At 43.1% G+C, this 21,597-nt stretch overlaps 1 protein-coding gene across 5 annotated transcripts in view; it reads right to left on the reverse strand.

Annotated features, from left to right (window-relative positions):
• Window positions 1-8,129: 8,129 nt before the first annotated feature.
• The window catches only part of DPP6 (dipeptidyl peptidase like 6), a 541,800-nt gene continuing 528,332 nt past the window's right edge, over window positions 8,130-21,597 (reverse strand). For all 5 annotated transcript variants that reach the window (XM_040056360.2, XM_040056368.2, XM_040056348.2 and 2 more), the window contains exons 18-26: window positions 20,025-20,123; window positions 17,635-17,704; window positions 15,802-15,996; window positions 14,759-14,813; window positions 13,822-13,927; window positions 12,923-12,981; window positions 11,570-11,642; window positions 11,396-11,469; window positions 8,130-10,388 (exon numbers count right to left, since the gene is read on the reverse strand). In XM_040056360.2, the coding sequence (XP_039912294.1) occupies window positions 10,242-10,388; window positions 11,396-11,469; window positions 11,570-11,642; window positions 12,923-12,981; window positions 13,822-13,927; window positions 14,759-14,813; window positions 15,802-15,996; window positions 17,635-17,704; window positions 20,025-20,123 (878 nt within the window). In that variant the 3' untranslated portion in view covers window positions 8,130-10,241. The remainder of the gene's footprint in view (window positions 10,389-11,395; window positions 11,470-11,569; window positions 11,643-12,922; window positions 12,982-13,821; window positions 13,928-14,758; window positions 14,814-15,801; window positions 15,997-17,634; window positions 17,705-20,024; window positions 20,124-21,597) is intronic.

The raw sequence follows: 21,597 nt of genomic DNA on the forward strand, positions 1-21,597 counted from the left end.
ACCCTTCTGGAGAGGCAGGCACATTCATATGCAGGAATGCCAGTGCTCTGTTCTTGAACCAGCACCACCAATGCTGCTCCTCCCTCTACTTAGCAGACCCATGCAAGGACTGAGCTCACTTGATGTGTGTGGAACTGAGGCTGTGTTTGGAGGTGGAACTCTTGCTGCCACATCCAAATTGCCTGATTAAGAGAATAAGACACCCAGATGCTCTGTAATGTGAGGGAGCTCTAGAAAGTTTGCTTTTTATTTTATTAAAGAGGAAGGAGGGAGAAGGCAGAGCTGGAGGGAGAATCGGACTTGATTGGGTACCCTGTTGGGTACCACTAATGGGCTTCAGAGGGGATGACAGAATTCCTCTTTCAGAGATGCACTCTTGCTCTGTTCAGCATCACTGGCCCTGTTTGTGGAGCTTCCTGAAGCATGGCCTGAGCTCAGACAGGCTCCTACAGGACTGGGCTGTGTTGCATTCCTGGGACGTGTGTTATGAGAAATGCTTGAGCTACTGGCCTTGCACAACCCCCCAGGACACATCTGTGCACAGGATGCTGACCAAAACCCATGTCTTGCAGCACATCTGCCCCAGAAGCTGATATACTCGTATATATTTATATTTCTACAAAGGGCCGTTTTCAGAGCCCCTTGGTTTCTGCTGCTATGCAAAAGCCCTCTCCAGACATACATTAAAGAGCTTCACTGCTTTCGAAATGGCTTGTTTGCCTACTAAGGGAGGGAAAAACATCTCTGAAGTTGGTGCCTGAGCAGCAGTTATATCTCAATTATCCGCACGTTGCTTCTCTGTGTGTGAGATTAAGAGCTAACATGGTTTTCATGGCTTCATCAGCACCAGTTTAAGAGCAATATTTATCCCTGGTCATGTCAATCCTTTGGCCAACTCAGCAACAAAGGTGATGCTTGCTGCCCTCTTGCCAGAGACTCCACTAACGAGCTGAGTGATTTATTCATTAAGGGAAGGGAAATCTGGAGCTTTATTCCAGAGGCCCTGGTGGGAAATTTGCATGAAAATTTCATGCTGTTCACTTGCAGGAGTCCTTCCCTGCTGTGCTGCCCTTCCCCTCACTGCAGGAAAAGGTCCTGCTATGCTCCAGCAAACCCTTTAATAGAAATACTGAATTCAAAGGGTTTTTTTCTGTAGTTGTTGTTTTGAAAAAGTCATGAGAGCAGGAAGTTGTCTGTTAAAAAAAAAAAAAAAAAAAAAAAAAAAAAAAAAAAAAAAAAAGTTGGTCTTTAGAGTCCTGGGTGTTTTTTTGACAGCTCTAGCCATGTTGAAACATCAGAAGTTTGCTCTGGACCCATTGAAGACCAGAAAAACAACCCCTTTTAAAAACTTTGGCCATGCAGGAAAGCAGTTTCCCAGTTCTGGAGCAAAGGGGTGGACCAAATTGGGTCAGCAGGTCTCTAGTACCTGGACATGAAATTAAATTTGAGTTTACTTCAGAAGTCAGGCTTCATATCCTCAAATGGGATTTGCTGTAAGTTTGGTCACACTTGCATTTTGACTTTGTCTTCTTTGCTTAATTAAAGGTATTTCAGGCATTGGCCAGGCTATCTAATATCAAATCCAGATAATGCTTTTTGTGTTGTTTCGTGAAGGGAGTGGGGATCCCAAACCCACGTATGCATCCAGGCTGTGTGCTGCTCTGTGCTGGGCTGGGCCCTTGATGGTAGCTGGCCCCTGGGACTTCCCTTTCCCCATTTCCTTGCAGGAGGAAGGAACAGGAGAGAAATAAAAATTAAAACAATATTTTGTTTTTTCTTTCCAGTGGAGAAACATATTGGCCCACAAAACGCAACCAGCAACTTCCACATGGTCCAACCTGGAAATCTGGCTTTAAACAGAGGGTTTTTGATGAATGAACCCCAGTGGAGGGGGAAGCATAGACAGGGATGGTGCGTGTGGGAGCTGATGCCACCGTCTCATCTGGTCACTGTAACCCTGATCTCAAACCAACCAGCAACTGGACACAGCCTCTGGTCTTGTCTCTGGCACTCAAATACCATTGGGAGAGGGAGATATCTTCAGGAGGAAAAGCTTAGGGTGGCTTCAGGTGGGGGTTCCTTGGTGGAGATGTGACTTGGTCTGCTGGACTTGATCATTCAAGACGAGTCCAGGGCTGTCTGCATGAAGGTTCTGTCCTGCATGAAGGGTAAATTTGGGAGCGCAAACTTTGGGATTGTTGGTTTAATGACAATTTGGGCAGTCCCTCAGAGGGAGGTGCTGAGGCAGACATGTCTCTGAAGGCTCTCAGGGACCACACACAACCCCTCTGAGTGCTGCCTCCAAGTACCTGCATCCCTTCCTGTGTGGGACTCAAGGCTTTAGGCTATTTTTGAGGGAAAGGCAATTTTGTCCTCTTATTGTTGGTGCTCCCAGCACTCACTGTACCAACTGCCTCAGGGGCCTGGGTGGCAACTGCTCTGCTGAAGCTCCCAAGCAATAGATACTTTCTATAATTGCACCTTCGAAGCAGTCGACCGGCTCCTGCGATGAGCTCCTGAATAATTGAAGCAATATTTGTAGCGTTTGCACTGAAGTACTAACAGCTGTGGTTATGTTTTGATATTTATGAAGCCAAATAAATTATGGATTAGTCAGTGCAGTGAGCCCAGCATGATGCTTATTACTTCTGGAGTGCCGGAGCTGATGAAGTGCTGTTCATCCCCTTTTACTTCCATTGTGTGGCTGAGTATGACTGGTGTCTATTACTGGACTTAATAGAGCTTGCTCGCAGGTTTAAGTTCCAGTCTCTAAGAGCTGATGGGGTGTTTTAATTTGTTCTTCACTCTACAGGCTTTAGAAAGACATGCTGGGATCATATCTCAGGGTCACAGGCCATCACATCCACTCACAGATGTGGAGGTTATTGTTTCTGTGGTAATGGGCACGGGTGCTGGCAGAAATAGCGGCAACTCTTGGCATTAAACTGGAAATGATACAAAATCCAATCTTCTTGGCAAGCTGGTCTGTGGATAAATACTGTGTCTTCTCTAGGATGCCTCATTCGTTGCACAAACTTTTCTTCATAACTGAGCCAGCGCTTGTGAGATTAAACTCTTCACTCCTTTTTCTATCATCTGAGAATGTATTTTCTTATGGATGAAAAGATTTTCACTTCACAAATGTTCCAAATATATTCCAGATTTCTCCCCATCAGTGGGAGCTGCCTGCTGGGAAGGCGTAAGGAGGGAGCAAGTAACCCTTTGGAGCAGCAGATGGCATCCTACCACTCTAAAGCTTCCTGGCGCTGGAAAGAGTAATAAATACATAACAGTGAGTGCCTGTGCTCCGCTCATAGCTGCACTCAGCAACCTGGTAGAAAACTGATGGTTTAGGAATCATTCCTTTACAAATCCATTACTTTCTCTGTTTGCTGTCCCTGTTTTCTGTGATGAAAAGAGATCTCTGCAGCTGGTGTGCTCACGCAGATCCGCCTGGCCCATGCAGCCCAAGGGGTGTGCCCTCACAAAATGGACATAGAAAGCTGGCTGGATAAATTTGTGTTGGAATGGATGTTGGAAATGGGTGATCTTCAAGGTCCCTTGTGGATGCTGGCAGTGGTCAAAGAGAAATTTTTAGGCATCAGGCAGCAACGAGGGCCTGTGAGAAAGCAAGTCAGACAGACTTTCCTAGGTGCTTGCTCTGGGGGAGCTGTGAGAAGATATTCCAAACAATTTCTAATCTCTGTACCTGCTGCTCCTCCAACTTGTTTACTTGTAAAGATGTTTATAAAAGAGTGTTGGCTTGAATACCCAATCGTGTTCAGTGTATCAGAACAGTGTATAAAAAGAGCGTGTTTCTAATAAATGTTGCTGTACGCCCTCCAAGAGGATTTGGAGTCTCATATCGTTGTTTCAGCCATCCCAAATACAATAACGAAAGTCCCTCTCAACCTGTCCTGGTTTAGGACAAATTTGGGAAAACTTCCAAAGGGGTCCCTCTAGAAAGCAGATTCAAGCAGCCCCTCCCCCAAGTGGTTTGGGGAAAGATTTCCTTGGAGAAAAGTGGAAAAAACCTGTTTATTTAGCAAGAAGTGTATTCACAAGCATAAAAAAGGAATATTATTAAAAAATAAAACTTCTCGCTGTTCTGAAGAGAGGGCAAATTCAGAAAGTCCTTGCCATGGGTGTAGCTTGGTTTGCTCAGAAGAGTTCTTCTTGTGCTGGAAAATGCTGAGGCCCAGGCCCTGGTGGGCCACAGGTGTGAGCTCCCGGTGTTTTTCTGGGTTTTCAGTCCAGAGGAGGGCTGGATAGTTCCAAGAAAAAGAAAAGCCACAGTCCGGGAAACTTCTTTGTCTCAGCTAGCTAAAACTAACTAAAAGCAAAGGAGAGCTCAGTCCTGCTGTCTGTCCATGCTGCAGACCACACAGTCCAGGAGCAGAATGTGGAGGAGTGAGTGCAGTTTCTGAAAACAAACTGCTCACTTCTTCTCCTCCCTTTGCTCTCAGAACCAGTCTTAGGAGTGCAGAACTTAATATCCGGCACAAACAGATGATTTGGGATACAGGTATCATAAAGTCACCCTAGGACACAATCCAAACCATGACTCTATGAAATTGTGCCTATAAGTCTGAATAAAAATTAATGAAGTCTAGAATGGCTGTCTCAGCTGCAGAGGTGTTCCATGTAGACATCAGCATTTTACTACACGCCTCCACGGAACTGGCTGACATCTGTCCTGCAAAAGCTGCGGCATTGTAACTTTTTCCTGAAAACATCTTTCTACAGGAGTTCCCAGGAGAAGTAACCCAGGGCTACTGCAGAGAGGGGAAGTCCTTGCATTCAATGAAGCGGGGATTAATTCCTCTACTTTCTTTCTTGAAGATGCTGACTGAGGGAATGAGGGATATTTTCTTTTAAATCCTGATGTAGATAAAGACTGTACTTTTTCAACTGTTATTGGTTGAGGCAGAGTTGCAGATATTTTAAAGGAATTTTGGGCTGAGTTTGTGGCTGCTGTTGCTGTGTTGCAATTAAATTGTTTACAGCCTGTCTCCAGGGACAAGTGAAAAAAGTTCCTCCTATCCCAATTCCCTTGTAAATTATATCATTATCAGAATCATCACAGTGAAAACAAGTCTACTGGATCACAGAGACGTGAGGTTTGAACTTAATGTTTCTGGGGATTCTACTTTCAAAAAATGCCTCTTCAAGAAGAACTGCAGCCCATTGTGCAGAGATGATAAGGATTAAAAATGATTCCATAATTCCAGCTTTTGTTTCCACTGAGAGCTGGGACAGGTTTGCTCCTGTCCGTTCATCATCATCACCTGACAAGACCCTTATCACCAGCTCTGGTACTGATAGTCGTGCAGCAGTGATTTCTGCTCCTGTCATGGCACCAGCTCCTCTCTGTCTTTCAGCACACCTGCTGATGTGTGCTTACTGCTCACACTCCAGTGCTAATTTCCTCAGTGACCATCAGCTTCCAGGACACAAGATGCAGGACAAAATTTCAGGCACGGCTGGTGGCTTTTGGGTGAGAATGTGCCCATATCTGTTTCCCACCAGCACTCTCAACATCATCATGGGTGCCTGTGCTTTTTACCCCTGGCAGGTCTGAGGATGCTGGCTGTTATGAGAAAATCCAAGGAAGAGCTGGGAGCCAGATCTCAGCTGTCTTCAGCTCACACTGGTTTCTAGACTCCTACAGATTTCCCACATAGGCTTGATAGCTAGGAAATTTATGCTTACTGTGTTAGCCTTGCTTTTCTCATCTGCCTTTTGGCACCTGCCTTAGTGCACAGACTGAAAACATCTGGAGAGTCTCTGTTTCTCATGGGCATGGCCCTAACCATGTCAGAGGAGAGATTGTGTCTCAGGATGGGCTATCCCACCTCTGGGCTTATTTCCTCCTTGCTCTTCAATGCTTTTTAATAGATGGCAAACTTTAGGAATCACGTGCCAGACTCCTGCGATGGCCACTTTTCCTCATGTGTGCCATGGCTCATGTGATGGCAGCATTGCTCTGATGATGAAGGAGCCAAGTACAGGCAAAGCAAAACAACCTCCTCGATTCCCTGCTAACTGCACATTCAAATGGGAATTTACAGGGAACAAAAGTCAACCAGGAACTGTCACAGCCAGAATCTGGGCTCCTGACTCTCTGCTCTCTTTTCCTGTGGTGTTTCAGAGCAGAACATGGAGCAGAGGATTTGACTTTGCTCTGGGTTTGGTTTTTCAGGTAAAAGACTAAGCCTCACTTTGAGTGCTCCCAAACAAGGTGGTGGGGAGCAGGTGCTCAGGATCCTCTGCAGGCAGGTTCCGAATACTCACTGGAAATTACATGTCAGTTCGAGTTACTGGACCTGCTCAGCACAAACTGCAGTTCAGGACATTGACAACAGCTGTTGCAAAGACACTGTAAGGATGCTTTTCCCAGCGAGGATGAGAGCACTACATCAGCTCAGAGACTTGTTTCTTGCTTTAAAATCAAAAGGTAGATTTAAAGTGAAGCAAGTAAAAAACAAACAAACAAACAAAAAATAAACAGCCTGGAGGGAATCTTGCTATTCCACAGGAATACTGGAGCACGGTTTACTTTTGTGCTTTCCTGGGGCCTTGTTCCATCTGTATTTGCTTTTTGCTCTTCTTTGCTCTCAGTCATGGAAATGGACATCTTGATTAAAGCTGTTTTTCCAGTGAGACAGAATGTAGCATCATTTAATCTGAGACTTTCCATGAATGTCTCAAAGCAAAAAGCAAAAAAAAAAGTAATTCATCACGAATTAGCTATTAGAATACAGAATTTATTTTGGTGGTGGCTTATTGAGGGCGCTCACAATGCTGGTTTTATATTTGTCTCTTCCTAATTTCCAAAGAAATGCAGGGTTTGCTTTCAGGCTGGAACCATGCTGAATGGGGAGAGGATGAAAAGATGAAGTGGGAAGAGGAGGCAGACCTTAGCAAATGTCCTAAGCCCCACTTTGAGTCTCCAGCTGGGAGTTTTACTTTGGAGAGCAGAATAAAAACAAGCAAAATTGGACTCAGTAAGGCAATGTGATCAAGGAATTGGCAGCTGAGATTCTGAACTTTTTCTGTTATCTTTTCAATTTCTGCCATTTACTCTTCATTTGCCAGTAGAAAGCAGGTAAGAAGTCCAGAGAGGAATGAGCACCACAGGGAGCCAGCATTTACTCAGGTCAAGGCAGAAAGTTGTCCTCAGCCCAGCCCCCAGCCACGCAGGTCCAGCAGCTCTGTGCCAGCCCCAGGAAGAACTGCAGGGCAGACGTGCCCTGAGACCCAGCACACATGGTTTAAACATCCAGAGCCTGGTCACTGGTAACCCAGGTGAGGTTTGGGACAACATGGGCATGACAGCAAACGCACAAGCAGGTCTCAGGTACCAGCACTGGCTTTGTACCTTCAGCCTCCCCCACTAAATGTCATTTTTTCCCCCACTGCAAACAGCAGACTCCACCGGTCTTCCCATGGGAACATCCCACGTGTCCTCATTCACTCAAATATTTTCTTCCCACCCTTCAAAGAAACAGTGTTTATTTGGCTTGAGCTTGTAATAAGAGCTTGGATGGGTTTATGAGCTCTATGCCTGAACCCATAGACAATTACAAACATGGCTGGCTGCCTGGCTTTGTTAATTAGCTACCAGCAATGATTCGTTTTTCCCTCTGCGGTTTCCTTCTGAATTAGTAGGGCACTGCTCATTAGTTCTCTTCCTCTTTGGGATGCCACAGTAGAACATTATGGCATCCAGATATGCCAGTGAGCTGAGAGTATAAGCTTGATTTGTTTGGACAATAAAAAAATACTAGTTGCATTTAGACAATTAAACAAAATAACAGCAAAGCTATTATGTACTGTTTCAATCTGCCCTTCCCTGTCCCAGTGCTCCATTTTCTTGTTTCCTGATCTGCTGGAAACGAAGATTGGAATAAGCATCCCCAATAATTTCTTGGGTTTGCTTTGGAATATTAAATTTGCTCTAAATCTGGTTTGGTGTGTGTCAGCTGATGGGACAACACCCTGGCACTGATGATGTGCAGCAAGTCAGAACATCCCAGTTTGGGCCCAATTCAGCTAGAAACAGCACTTCCAGCAACTCGATGCTTATTTAATAACTTACCACAAAATAACAGCAGTAGCAACCAGGGTGGTAAAATAATGTTTTATTCCATGAATGAACAAACACTACCATGCCACATCCTAAAGTTCTTTCTACAAAAGATTGTGGACAGAGCAGATTTTTACATTTCTCAGTTCAAGTTCATTTTGGGCTCTCAAGCCTGTTCAGCGTAGCAAAATCTGGGCACGCAGCATTCTCATGGTCTATTTGGCATTTTGCCAGATAAAGCAGTTTTACACCGTAGTTCTTGTTCACACAATGTTGATGCACTGTAAATTAAAGGAGATAATCCCAACCAAACTAAATAATTTCTGTGGTTCATCAATATATTTTTTCATGGTGGTCAAAGTACAACCAACATTCAAAGCTTAAAATAAAGGTAAGAAAAAAGACACACTAAAGAACACAATGGAAACATCATCATTGCTGTCAGGATGTGAGTTTACCCACAGTACTATGTAAAAAGTAGGAACCGGCATTGACATTCAAGCTGTTAAAACAAGAAAAGAAATTACATTAATTGTTATATTTCCAAGCTAGTGCTTCTAAGGAGTCCTGATCAGCAAAGAAGTGTTACCGCATGCATGTCGAACACAAGACTAATATTGGATTGGGGATCTGACGAAGAGCTGACTTACATTCCTTTATATACAACAAAATGAAATATACAGTATTAATACTGGCTGTACATTTGGTCAGAATATTTTACAAGGAGCGACACTGTCAAAACTCTTATGACGCAGTACGTGGAAGTGGATGGAGGCTGGATTCCTTTCTGAGAGCTGAATGTTTTCACAAGAAGTTTTAAAAGTTGCTTTCCACTGCTAAAATGAACAGTTAGACCCTTTAAAGCAAAATATCCTCTTTTTTTTATTTTTTTCTTTTACGGTTGTCAAAACTAGTGTGAACAGAAGAGACAATTAAATGTGTTTGGAATATGCTAATCATTGACCTGGAATAAAACTAAGCCACAGACAGCACGTGCAATAAATCTTGGCATATTGTCCCTGTTTAAATGGTTTTATCAGATGATCTGTGGGGCCTCTGGTACAAATTCCTGTACCACAGTCTCACCTGGATATTCCCTAGCAGGTTACCAACCATTTGTTCCAACATTAAAGAAAGAGAAAGAATAATCATGACTGTCGCATATTTTTCTACATCGCAATAAAAAATATCTCAATATAAGCTTATTTGGCTTTTTTATGTGCATATTTTTCAAGACTGCCAAAGAAAATACTCAATCTTGCTGGCAAGAGCTATTTTGGGAACTCAAGAGTGAGTTTTTCTTTGCTTTATTCCAATAGATTTTTTAATATCTGGGTAGCCCAAGTCCCATTGCCTCATTAGACCCCTGAGGTCTGAAGTGAGTTGGTTAATTTGTTTTATGCTTTTTCCCCATCCAGAACAAGCTGAGAAGCTAATAAGGTAAGCATGAGACCCAATGAACAACAGAAGTAAAAGCCATACAGAATTAACAAAATAATTACAGGAAGGTAAAGATCGGTGTAACTATAGTGATATTTCGCACAATTGGATTTGTGCATCCTGTAGCAATGTCAAACCTCCTGAAGATGGTAAAGAGCAGGCAAGTATATGAATCTGTATCCTTCAAAATAATTGTGCTATAATCTTCTCCACGTATTAGATTAGATTTTTTTTTTTTTCTGACACAGTGTGATGCTAACTATAGTAATCCACTTAATGTGGATGATAGATTTCACTGCTACTGCTTGACTGCTTGACTGCAAAGAGACATTTAATCTTCCAGTTCTCAAAGTGGTTTCTTGGGGTGCTCCTTCAAGTCCAGCGTCTCACCATTTTCATTCTAGAAGTCATTTTGTGGCAAAGAAACAAACAAACAAAAAAGAAAAAAAATCCAAAGAAAAATAAGATGTTGGTTGTGATGGATTTATTTCAGACAGCAGTTTCTGCTGAGTTCACCATGCTTAATGTTCTTCCATTTAGGAAGGAGTTGCTGTCAAGTAAAGCAGAGAAGCTGCTTTTAGTTTTTATTGGGGGGTTTTTTGTGTTTTTTTTTTCTTTAAATACATGCTAACAACATCTCTTTCTTCAGGAAAATGATCCAGTTGCATATTGTCAGAGAGATCTGCCTTGTGCTTAGCACGGACAAGTTGGGTTAATCATCCTCCTCCTCCTCTTTCAGTGGGGCTAGCGGGAGTTTGTCTGGAACCTCGAAACACTCCACAAAGAAGTTGACAATGGACTGGTACAAGTGCTGCTCAAATGCTGCATTGCTGAAGTAATGGCTTTGATCAGGGTAAATCTGCAAAAAAACAGGTAAATACACACCTTTTAAAGCTTAAAGTCTCAGGACAGACCACCCACTCCTGCAGCTTGAGCTGCAAACCCACTGCATCTCCTCAGCATCACAGGGCTTCCCATGGATGCTTGTGAGGCCTAGGGGAATTTGGGAAGCACAGTGCTCTGAGTGCAGACTTGCCTCTGCCTTCACAAGAAACTTTTCTGAGGTGGAGGATTTTCCATTTAATTCTGTTCTGAACAGGTTCAGTCTAAGAAGAACCAGCCCACACTCTCCTTGTGAAAACCAAAAAATGTGGAGTTTTGGAGAGAAACGGCATTAGGCTATACTGACTAAAATGAGGGCTTTAAAGCAAAAATGCCATTAAGTTAAAAAAAAATTAATAAATATTGCTGGACAAATAATTAAATTGAAAAAAACCCCAAACTGTGAAGCCAGAAGTGAAATAGTTTAAACCCGACTTTTCGTTTAAATGGAGCAGGTAACTTGAAGAAATGCAAGAGGATCATAATGGGTTGTCTAGACAGGGCTGCTAGGGTGGGTTCATTTTGGAAGATGTAATGGCATGGACATGGACCATTCAGCAAAACAGAGATATAATTTGGGGGAAGGTGTAGCTGTGCCATTCACAGTGGGATATCAGATTTGAGTGACATACATCTTTGTAACTTTTCTGGTTGATTTAATTTAGAACTCTGTTTGCCCAGAATTCATCCTGAATTTGTTCTGTTGCTCCCAAAGAAACTCAACAGGCATAAATTCTTTAGGGATATGTCTCTCACAACCTAATTTACTGTAATTCATTAATTGTTCTACAACTGTCCAGACCAAAACACTGATGTCACGCAAGCATGGGACTAACAGAAACATGTTATATGCTGGTGCTACTTCTGCTGTCAGGCTGAGTTTGCAAGTGGTTTTTCAAATCTTGCTTCATAACAGCAGTTTGAGTTCAAATAGGGAAATAACTGCTCCAACAGAGGAAAAAAAAAAAGAAACATATACCGTACCTGCAAGCTGTAATTAGCCTTTGCCCTAATTAGGTGTGTGATAAGGTCCGTAGTATGCTGAAAATGTATTTTTTCTGTAAAAACAGATTGCAATCATTAAAGCGACAAATTTAATTTAAAAAAAATCAAAGCCAACACAAAAATATAATGAGCTCAAATGATGGGCTAACTTACCATCAGCAGTAGCATGAATGATCAAAAATGTCTGTTCCTTTAGTAATGGGACTCTGTGTGATAATTTGCTGATCTGTGAAGGTAAAGGTTGCAATAAGATTAAAAAACTTGCTAGAAATTAGCAATTTATATGGAGGCAATAGAAGTGCTTATTTCCATTTCATACTTTATCACCAGGATAACAAGCAGACACCAGCACAGCGTATTCTCCTGGCTACTTATATAAATCCAGAGATAAAATAGACCCCCACCCTGTGCTGGCAGGGCAGTGTCAGCAGCAGAAACATGTCAGAGACCCTCCTCTGTTCTGATAATGTTCAATAAAAGCCTGAACTGTAAAATTTGTGGAAAATATCAAAGTGAATAAAAAACACCAGTGAAAAGCATTCCCAGGTTCCTATGCCTAAGAACACTTCATGGATCTGGAGGAACTTCGGTGTGGTTTGAAAGCCAATCTCAATGAGTTTTTAAAGCTTGGGGAATGATCTGATAGGAAATTCAAGTGTCCACTGCTGAGAACACCTTTGCCCCTAGCTGTCTTTCAGATGAACAAGGGAATACAAACACAAACAATTTCTAAAAGAACAAAAACCATTTGCTCTACTAATGTAGAGATTAGGAGCGCAAAATTTGAGAGACAATGAACTCAGAGTCTAGGAAACCAGGATAAACCTTCCCTTGTGAGGGCACAGGGTGCTATCTGCTTTCTCTGTGAGAACAGTGTCAGACCTTTACTGCCTTCTTGTTTTCTGGCTGCAGACAAGGCTTAGAAGACGAACTAGATTTTCTCTATAACAAATTTTGTTTGTGTGACTATTCTTTATGAGGTTTTGCCTCCAAGTAATTTCAGCATGGGATCCAACCGATCCCATCATGTTTATTAAACAATGTCTTTATTAACTGGTGCTGTGCTTCCTTTTTCATGTCCTACTCAGTTCTGGCACAGAGTTCTGCCTATCTGAAATATCACAAATCTTGAGAAAGTCAAGCTGAGTTTCACTTGAATTTGTTTATCTCAGAGAGAATCAAAGTTGCAAGACCATTGGCAAGAACCTTCAAGGAGGTTGTGACACTGTGTCCTCTTGGGCACATCTGAGTTACTCAGCTCTTCCAATCTCTAAAACTGTGTTTACCCAATTTAGAGAGGCAGGCACAAGGTCTAATCAATAAAAACTTTATCCATGATTACTATTAAGACAAGAAAAGCAGTAAGCAGGCTGAAGGACACCTTCAGAGCTTCACTAGTGAGTCCCTCTTGCACAGCCTTGCTCACTCCCCAAAGGAGAACACATGGAGGGAGAGTTAAGGCCCAGGTCACATTTTATCAGGGAAATGCAGTGTCCATGCAGTTACCTCGTATGCTCTGTTATCAACCCCGTGCAAGCCCAAGTATCTTTCAGAAAAGGCTGAAGCTTGAAGAGAAAAAATGAAAATATCACTTTCAGTCATGAATACACTGGTGCTTCTGAGTCAAATATTGCAAATGCTAAAAACCTTCTTATTTTCTAACACGGCTTTAATATAGAGGATGCATTTCTAAAAGTTTCTGAAAATGCACTAAGGATATGTGTGATAGCATAGTCTCTCATAGTCATGATGTACTTCTGGTCTTTAAATAAGTCACAGAGAAACAATTTTTTATTTTCTTTGTTGATGCAACTGAGATAGAAGAGCTCTATCATGTTGTGTCCCTTTCTCCTTTCACACAGGGCCTCCTGCATCAGCAGCAAGTTCCCTTTGGTCTCAGGGATAACTGGACAGCTCCTGAAGTCTGGCTGAACACCAGTGACTTCCCTGGCAGTCCCCTGATTTTCACTGGCACTAAGTGCAAAGAGAACTGCTGTCCCTGAGAGAAAGGACCACCATGTGCAGGGTAGTGCTGTGGTCAGAGGCAGGAGGGGCCAGCCAGACTGCACCACAGCTTGCATGGATGGGTGCTTCAGGCAGGAAGGCAGCACGTTCAGGGCAGTGGGGGTGGTCGGTGGCAAAGGCTGGAGGGGTTTAAAGACAATTCTCCTTTATTTAAAAGGAGTAATAAAGTGATTTGATTACTCTGACTACCATGGCTGGTCCCACTGGTGCCAGCTAAATTGCTTTAGCGGGGAAAAAGGGTTTATGGCTGCTCCTAAAAAGACAGAGAGCTTAAACCAAGCAGCATCTTGGGAAAGAAAGATGACAAGCAGGAAAGGAATAGGGAAGAAAAATCATTTGTGGTCAGCAGGAGTGTCTGTGGGCTGAGGAATGTGATTTACCATATAGTCTGAAGTCTGTCACTGGGGAAAGAGCAGCTCCACAGGCAAACACTTGGTTGTCTTCACCAGCTGGAAGCATGTAAGTGCTCAGGTAACCACCATAATCCTGGAACAGAAACGGGAAGGGGGGTTGGTGTTCCTGCTGGGAGGCACTGCTGCTTTTGGAAACAAGGGCAGCTGAGACCTTGCAGCAAATGCTTGACCATTTCAGAGCCTTTGACACCTTGCCCTGGAAAATCACAAAATAAGGGACATCTCCCTGGTCATGTGGCTGGCACCCTCCTGAAGGCAGGAGGGTTGTGTGCCCAAGATCTGGTCTTTTTCATCTCATTTTATGGCTTTGGCTCTAACCAGATATGCTACCTCTCCAAAATGTTTACCCCAGACATTCTCTACTTAAAATGAGCATCACAATCTCAGCGTCTGCTGCCAACCTGTTAACAATTCCCTGCAGAGCTGCTGCTCTATGTGCAGCTCTCTTCACCCACTCCAAGCCCATGTCTCCCACAGTAAACCATTTCTACTTGCAGTCCCACTCCCATCTCAAACTGTGTGTACTTTACAGTGGCTGTTTCCCAGCTCAGAAATCCACAGGGTTGTTGTACACATGAGTTAGATGTACCCAAGTTCCCACAGGCTTTAGGAGGCAAGGTGAAAATGAAATGAAAGCCTGCAATGGGAAAAAAATAATGAACTATCTGATGATGTTTTCTGAGCAACAGTCACTTTTTGCACTTGGAAGTTAATTTAAAAGAAGTAATTGATGAATACATTGATGAAATGAAAGCCTCCACCTTTAACATCACTGAGTAAGGTGCAGTCTATCCTTAAGATAAACGATAATAAAAAAGTCACCACTGACATATTCAATAGATCAGGGTTTAACTCAGCTGTTTAGCCATGTCAGCCAACTGGGATAGCAATGGCAAAACATTACCTTTCCAAAAACACCGACTCTCGTTTTATCAATGAAATGCTCCTGCAGCATTGTCCTAGAACATGAGAGAGGAAAAGTGATGGGTTAAAAATATTTTTCCCTTCAAGACCAAAACCAGTGTGATTTTAATCAGCTTTAAATTAAACTGGCCCCAGAAAAAAATCGTAGAACGGTTTGAGTTGAAAGGGACTTTAAAGATCATCCAGTCCTAACTTCTCTGCTACGGGCAAGAACACCTTCCACTATCCCAGGCTGCTCCAAGCTCCGTCCAACCTGGCCCTGGACACTTCTATGAATGGGGCATCCACAGCCTCTCTGGGCAGCCTGTACCAGTTCTCACACCCTCACAGTTAAGAATTTCTTCCCAATATCTAATCTAAACCTTTCCCTTTTCAATTTAAAGCCCTTTCCCCTTGATGCAGACAATCTAAATTACGCCACTCCAAGCTGCTTTCACATGTATCTGTCTGATTTAATCTTACAGCCTCATGTGTTGGATTTGACCAAGCAATGGCAACAAATAACCTGAACTACTTCTGGAAGCCATAATAAGCTATTGCACAGCCATTGCAATACTCTGATAGTGGTTTTAAAGTGATTATGTGCAGAATAAATCTAACAAAATGACAGGACTTGACATTTAGGGTTTTGCCCTCGTTATTCTGTTTAAAAAGTTTAGGGACTTAAAGATGGATTTTTTCCAGCTACCAAGCAAGCAAAAGATTAATGTAGGAACAGATATTCAAGCTTCCTTGTTTGTAGCTGTATGACTGTACAGAGCTAAAAATAAATAGTCTTTGAGCATGTGATACAGAAAAGGGTGCTCTAATTTAGCTCTGTTTAAGGCTTGTTTTTCTCCCTCTGCTCTGGTTGACACGAGCTCCCTCTCACATGCGGTTGCAATTGTTCGACTACATTGCCCCTCCCTCCGTCCCTCCCGTCTCCTTGCTCTACCCTACACACCATTAAAGCAACCAGGACTAATGAGTCTCAGGTTAATTATTAAGTAACAAGTTAATTTCTTCAACAACAGTGCCATTCACCGGACAGCTTCCAGCTGATCCTTCTCTTCCAGAAGACCCAGCCTCCTCTTGACCTCGTGCAGCAACTTGGCGCCCTGGAAGCCGCTGCCGCGGCCGTCGAACTTGAGCACGATGGCGTTGTGGGAGCTGACCATGACGCTCTCCCACGTCACCTCGAACCTCTCCGTGACGATCTGGCTGCCGGGTGTCCCATCTCTGGAACAGAAACGGGCATCAAGGAAAGGCCACGGCACCAAACGCCCTCCCCAGGGCTGGGGCAGTGCCGTGGGATGGGGACCCACAGCCCCATCGTGCAGGGTAAGGGAAGGAGACACCACACATCTCTAACTGGTCAGGATTCCTCTCGTGAGTAACCAGAGCAGGTTACTCACTCCCGTGAGCAACCAGACACGGGCATCAGTTGAGTTTTCCCTTTTTCATGCCTGCTCTAATGTATATCTATTTTCCACATTCCCCAAAGCTCTTTTATATTTTCAGCTGAAGTGAATCTGTCATCACTGCTTTACACAAGTACAGAGAGAAAGGACTCTTCTAAAGTTATAAAAAAACTGCTTAACTATGCCCAGTTTGGCCCAAAATTGGTGAGAAGGGGAAAGGAGTGGGCAAGACCTCCTCTTCACCCTTCTGCTTAGGGTCTGAGCCTGTACAGAGGAACTGTCTTGAGAAATACAGACCCTACTTCAGCCAGGCAGCTCAGAAGAAATAAGGGATGATGATGATGACTTTAAGCAATAATTTAGGGCTGGGATTGCTGTAGAGCCACTGGCATTTTCATCCACTTTTTGGTTGTTTTTGGGGTTCTCAGAGACACCAGGCACTTCACTGCAGGACTTTAATCAGCATGTGACTCCAGCCATTTGTATTTATCCAAGCAGGACCCCGGCCCACCCAGATCCAGAGGCAGCATAATCAAGTGCTGTGCACTTGATGAGAACCAATCTTCCTCGAGCAATTCGATAATGAAGCGCATTTTCTCCACAGTAATGTCATGATGTAACAATGCGCTCGCTGCAGTGGCTTTGTCCTTTGTGGAGAATCGTGCAGGGTGGCACAGGCATTCATCAGGCATTCACCTCTCCTGCATGAGGCTTTTCCCTCGTGGGGTATTCCCTGGCAGGCAGCAAGTGGGATGGCACTGGGATGCAGCCAGGGCCAAACAGGTTCTTCCAAGTTCAGTGAATCCTCTCCCGCAATTTCTTTCCAAATTGCAAAAAAAACCCCTCAGTAATGTTTATTATTATTACTAAATGTTTCTTAAAGAAATATCCATTTACTCTGCCTGCCAGGAGGAAAGCCTACCTATCTAATATAAATGCTAACTTTGTGGAGATATTCACAGGTTTCCAACTCTCGCTTTGCTGTCACTTCAGCAAACGCCAGCACTTACAAGGGAATGATTTCTGCATGAGGGCACCTAAAATTTAAGCTCCAATAAGGCTGACTGAATTCCACTCTAAAATTACTTGTTAATCACAAGGTGGGTGCCCTAAGCACTGAGACAGAAAGCCAAAATACCTCTTGTATTCCTCATCCTCCTGTTTCTGCCCTACAAACAATTGAAATGTACATGAAACACCATCACAAAACCCGCAATTTACTCTGCAGGATTTCAACAGGGTGCCCTCCTGGGAGCCAAAAACCTTGTCTCAAACATCAGAAAGAAGTGAAGTACACCTGGCCTCTCCCAGCTGTGAAGTGAGACGGGGTAGGGACCAGTGTACTGGACTCTGCCATTCTCTGTACAAAACATATCTTTAAAGTTTCTGATTGTGGCCAAGGTTTCCAAGCTGCCCTGATAATGTGAACAAAAAGAAAGGACGAGGAAGAACTTACACAACCAGAAGCAAGGGGTAGTGCGCGGTGTCTGCAAAGGTTGCTGGCTTTAAGATCTGCATTGGCAATCCTAAACAAAAAAAGAACAATTAGCAACATGTCTTTGATGTGGGAATGCTGACACGATTCCAATAGATTTTTCTGGCATTTTGGCCACAGGTGAGTAGGAGCAAAATAGCATTTCTTCATAGGCTGTGGCAAATATCACCTCAGAAACACAGATGTTGCCAAAGAAAAGACCCATATTGTGATAGCTGAGGTGACAAGAAATGTAAGTGGGGAGTACAGTGCAAGCTGCTCAGTCATGCATCTCTTTTACAGCATTCAATTAACATCTGTCAATAGCTATAATTTTCCTTTTTTGGCAGCTGGATGAGTGACGCAGACAGAAATCAATATTTCAGGGCAGCAGAGAAGGAGGAAAATTGGCAATGAAAATGCTAATTTAAAACCCAATTAAGTATGGTGGCTGGCGGAGAGAAATAGAATTATTTTGCTACAATGGTGTGAAGACAGAGGGAGAAATAACTATTTTAATCCTAATATCCAAAGGGTTAAGTTTTGTTGTAAATGGGAGGCAAAGGTGCTGATGCCCAAGTTGTTATACTGGTAGAAAACCAATGTAAAGGAGGGATGTGATCACTAAAGCTTCTTTTAACTGAATGTCTTTTCTGTGGCTTTGTATCAGCAGCCTGAACTGCCTCCATACAAACTCTGCATCAAGGACAGCACATTTATTTTCGAAATGTTAACTACAATCTAGATTAGCAAAGGCCCAGCAATTAAATTGGTATTAGGAGCATTTTCAGTAGATTAATACACAGATTAGCAGCACAGTTTAAATGGTTTTCTTTGCAATCGTTGCCTGACACTCTGCCTAATTAGTTATTCCATCTGAATGCTAATAGCTGCAAATTGGATCAGTGGCCCAGGGACAGCCAAAAAGGCCATCACTTGACTTTAAATATTACTAAGTGCTACTTCCAGTGTTCCCAAGGCTGTTCAGCCCAAAGCTTTGGAAACACAGGGATGGCACAGCAGAATGACCATGTGTCTGAGGCCAGTTTGTATTTATTGCACACAAGTATATTTTCAGTTAAATGAGCAGAATTGCAATGAGGCCTGCATTTAAAAAATGTTGTATCAAGCTGAGTTATCCCTAATAAACTGACAGTTTCACATGAGCTAGCTTATGGGGGCAAATATGGACTCTTTATCCATCTTTTCCTGTCCATAAAACCTGGAAGTGCACGTCTGTTCCTGTTATTTTATGCACTGGTTTATGCTCCTTATGTTCCATGTGGCAAACAGAACATTTTAGGGCCATTGTTATGCATTTCAAATGGCAATCATCTCTCAGCCTTTGCTTTACATTTTATAATATCTGGAAATGGCTGAAATCAGTAACTTGCCCCAAGCACAGCTCACTGCTTTCACTACACTGCCTGAGAAATGCACTCCTTCCTGGCATGGGAAACATTATGGACCACACTTTGAACCCAAAGAGTCTCTGGGTTTTTTTCATAGAGTTTCCACCATACAGGCTGCAGTTTTGGGGAGCCTTTGTGCATCTCTGAGTATGTGGATTTTCCCCATACGGGGAAGGTATCTGCTTAGACACGGAGAAGATGTTTTCTAGGTTGTTTTAGGCACAACTACAGAGACAGGTTTACATTTTGGCTGTTTGCCACCAAGCTTTTCTCTCTCTCTTTGGCATATATATATGTATATATATGTATATATATGTGTGTGTGTGTAATGATTATACAAGTGGTACAAATAACACACCAGCTGCAGGTGCAAACTGCTCCAAGTGTCTGTTTTCTTTACTCCAGGTGAAATCTCCTTTGGCTTTTCTCATAAAGCTCTTTTTTTTTTTTTTTTTTTTTTTTTTACCCTCCCAAATCACATGGCTTTTTCGAAAAATCCTGTCTGATTCTGATGGACAGTCATGTGAGAGTCATCTTCATTCACTGCAGCTCAGATTGTGCACTGAGAGGCAGCCACAGCTGTAGCCAGCAAGCACACACATTATCCCACTCCAAACCCATTTCAAATGACACACACACCCCCAGGGCAAATGCTTCCAACAATGGGGCACCCCACCATGTCATTTCCTAGAGTGGCTTTTTCTTCACAAAGAACATTTTAAGAGAAAAAAAAAATTCTAACCCTATCATTTTGCCTTTCTTCAGCTGAATTCTCATCAAATTCTGCCTCTGTAATAACCTCCTTATGTTGCACATTCCAGGAGAGTGCTTTGCAAACTGTGTGAGTTTATTGAGAGTCAAAGTCATTTTTCCTCCTGCCAGTCTACCCAGGATGGCTGTATCATTTCACAGCTATAGCAGTGAAAGAGAAAAATAAGTCAGAAGAAAGGTGCTACTTACTGTAATCATCTATCTTGATTTCCATGTATTCTACCTTAGGCATTTGCCTGTCATTTACAGCCAGCTGCACATTTTCATTTACCTCCAGCTCAAAAATTTCTGGAAGAAGAAGGACAAAATCACAAAAACTTTTGGCACAGTTTGTGAAAATGCATTTAACATTTTATAGTCACTGTGATATATATAATACAAGTTTCCTTACAAAAGGATTTCCTTCTAGTCCTCACAGATACCTAATTCAGTTAAATCTTTGAAACCCCTTCCAAGTTCTACATTGGCAAAAAGCTATATTCCTGAAATCAGTGGCACTCAGCTGATTCGCAGGAGGTGGAAAGTTGACCTGCTGTGTTGGGACACTACCATGGGTCCCAGTCAGACATCCACCCACCCTGCAAAGATAGATCTCAAATGAAGAGGTCCTCAAGTCTGTGTCCAAGGTATACATGATAAGTAGGAAGGGGAGAGACTATGGAGGGCTTCAGCCAAAGTTGTACTGCTGTGCAAGATAAAATCCATGGGAAGGAAAGCCACAGGGAGAGGACAGTGGACAAAGCTCATACAAACCTGCAACATCAGGTTTTGGAGCAGTCTTGACTGTTGGAGTGTTTCAAGAATTGTTAATTTTGCTTATGTGTCTTATCCAAGGACTCTCTGGGTCAGAAATAGGGGATTCCTTCCTCCTTCTTGGGATTTAACCTTTATCCCCTCATCCTAGCCATGTGTTCTACCTGCTGACCCTCTTCTAGAACAAGCAGCCACCTTCCAGCACCAGAAAGAATAAGTCCTTCCCAGCTGGTGGGGAAAGGGCCTCCCTTTAGGAGACACTTTGGGTTGTGTGTCTTACATGGTGGGAAATGTCTCCATGTGTGGGCAGAGTTCCTGAGCCCCAGGGAGGGGGTATTCAAGGGCTGGGGTGAGTGAATCCTGGTCTAGGGAGTCTGTTGCAGTGCTCATTCCCCTGGAATCAGTCTGGATGTGAACCTGGGGGATCCAGGGCATTATCTCTTCCACCTGAACCCGAGGAGGGTGGGAGATTTCACACCATGTTGTGTGTGTCACTGACTGTAACTTCCCTTTCCAGACACACTGATAAATAGATAGGTAACCCCAGCTCCTCAAATAACACTTCTGGTACCTGGCTATCCTGCTCTCACTGCCCATCTCTGCTGGGCAGGCAGACAAAACCTTCCCCTTCCCAGTTAATATATTCCAGAGATCTTTCAGCAGTATTTCAGTGACTATTCACCCTGCTTCTGCAAAGCCTGGCTCTTTATCAAAGCCACAACCCCCACAAAAGTGGCAAAGAAACAGCCTATTACGTTTAGTTAAATATTAAGATTCTCATTTAATTATGGCACACACAAGTAGCTTTATCAGCAGAAAGGGGCTTGCCACGTAGGGGAATTTAGTCAAGCCGTTTTATTTGTTCATATAATTGCATTCACAGAAAGCCAGGAAGACTGTGAAGGAAATAAAAAAGATTGGCATATCTCCTAAAGGACTTTCCTTTTTGCTTTAGGACCACAGGGAGCTTGAGTCCGTGGAGTACAAACGGTCATTGCTTAATTAAATG

The sequence above is a fragment of the Hirundo rustica genome, chromosome 1, assembly GCF_015227805.2.
Source record: "Hirundo rustica isolate bHirRus1 chromosome 1, bHirRus1.pri.v3, whole genome shotgun sequence".
NCBI classification, from domain to species: Eukaryota; Metazoa; Chordata; class Aves; order Passeriformes; family Hirundinidae; genus Hirundo; species Hirundo rustica.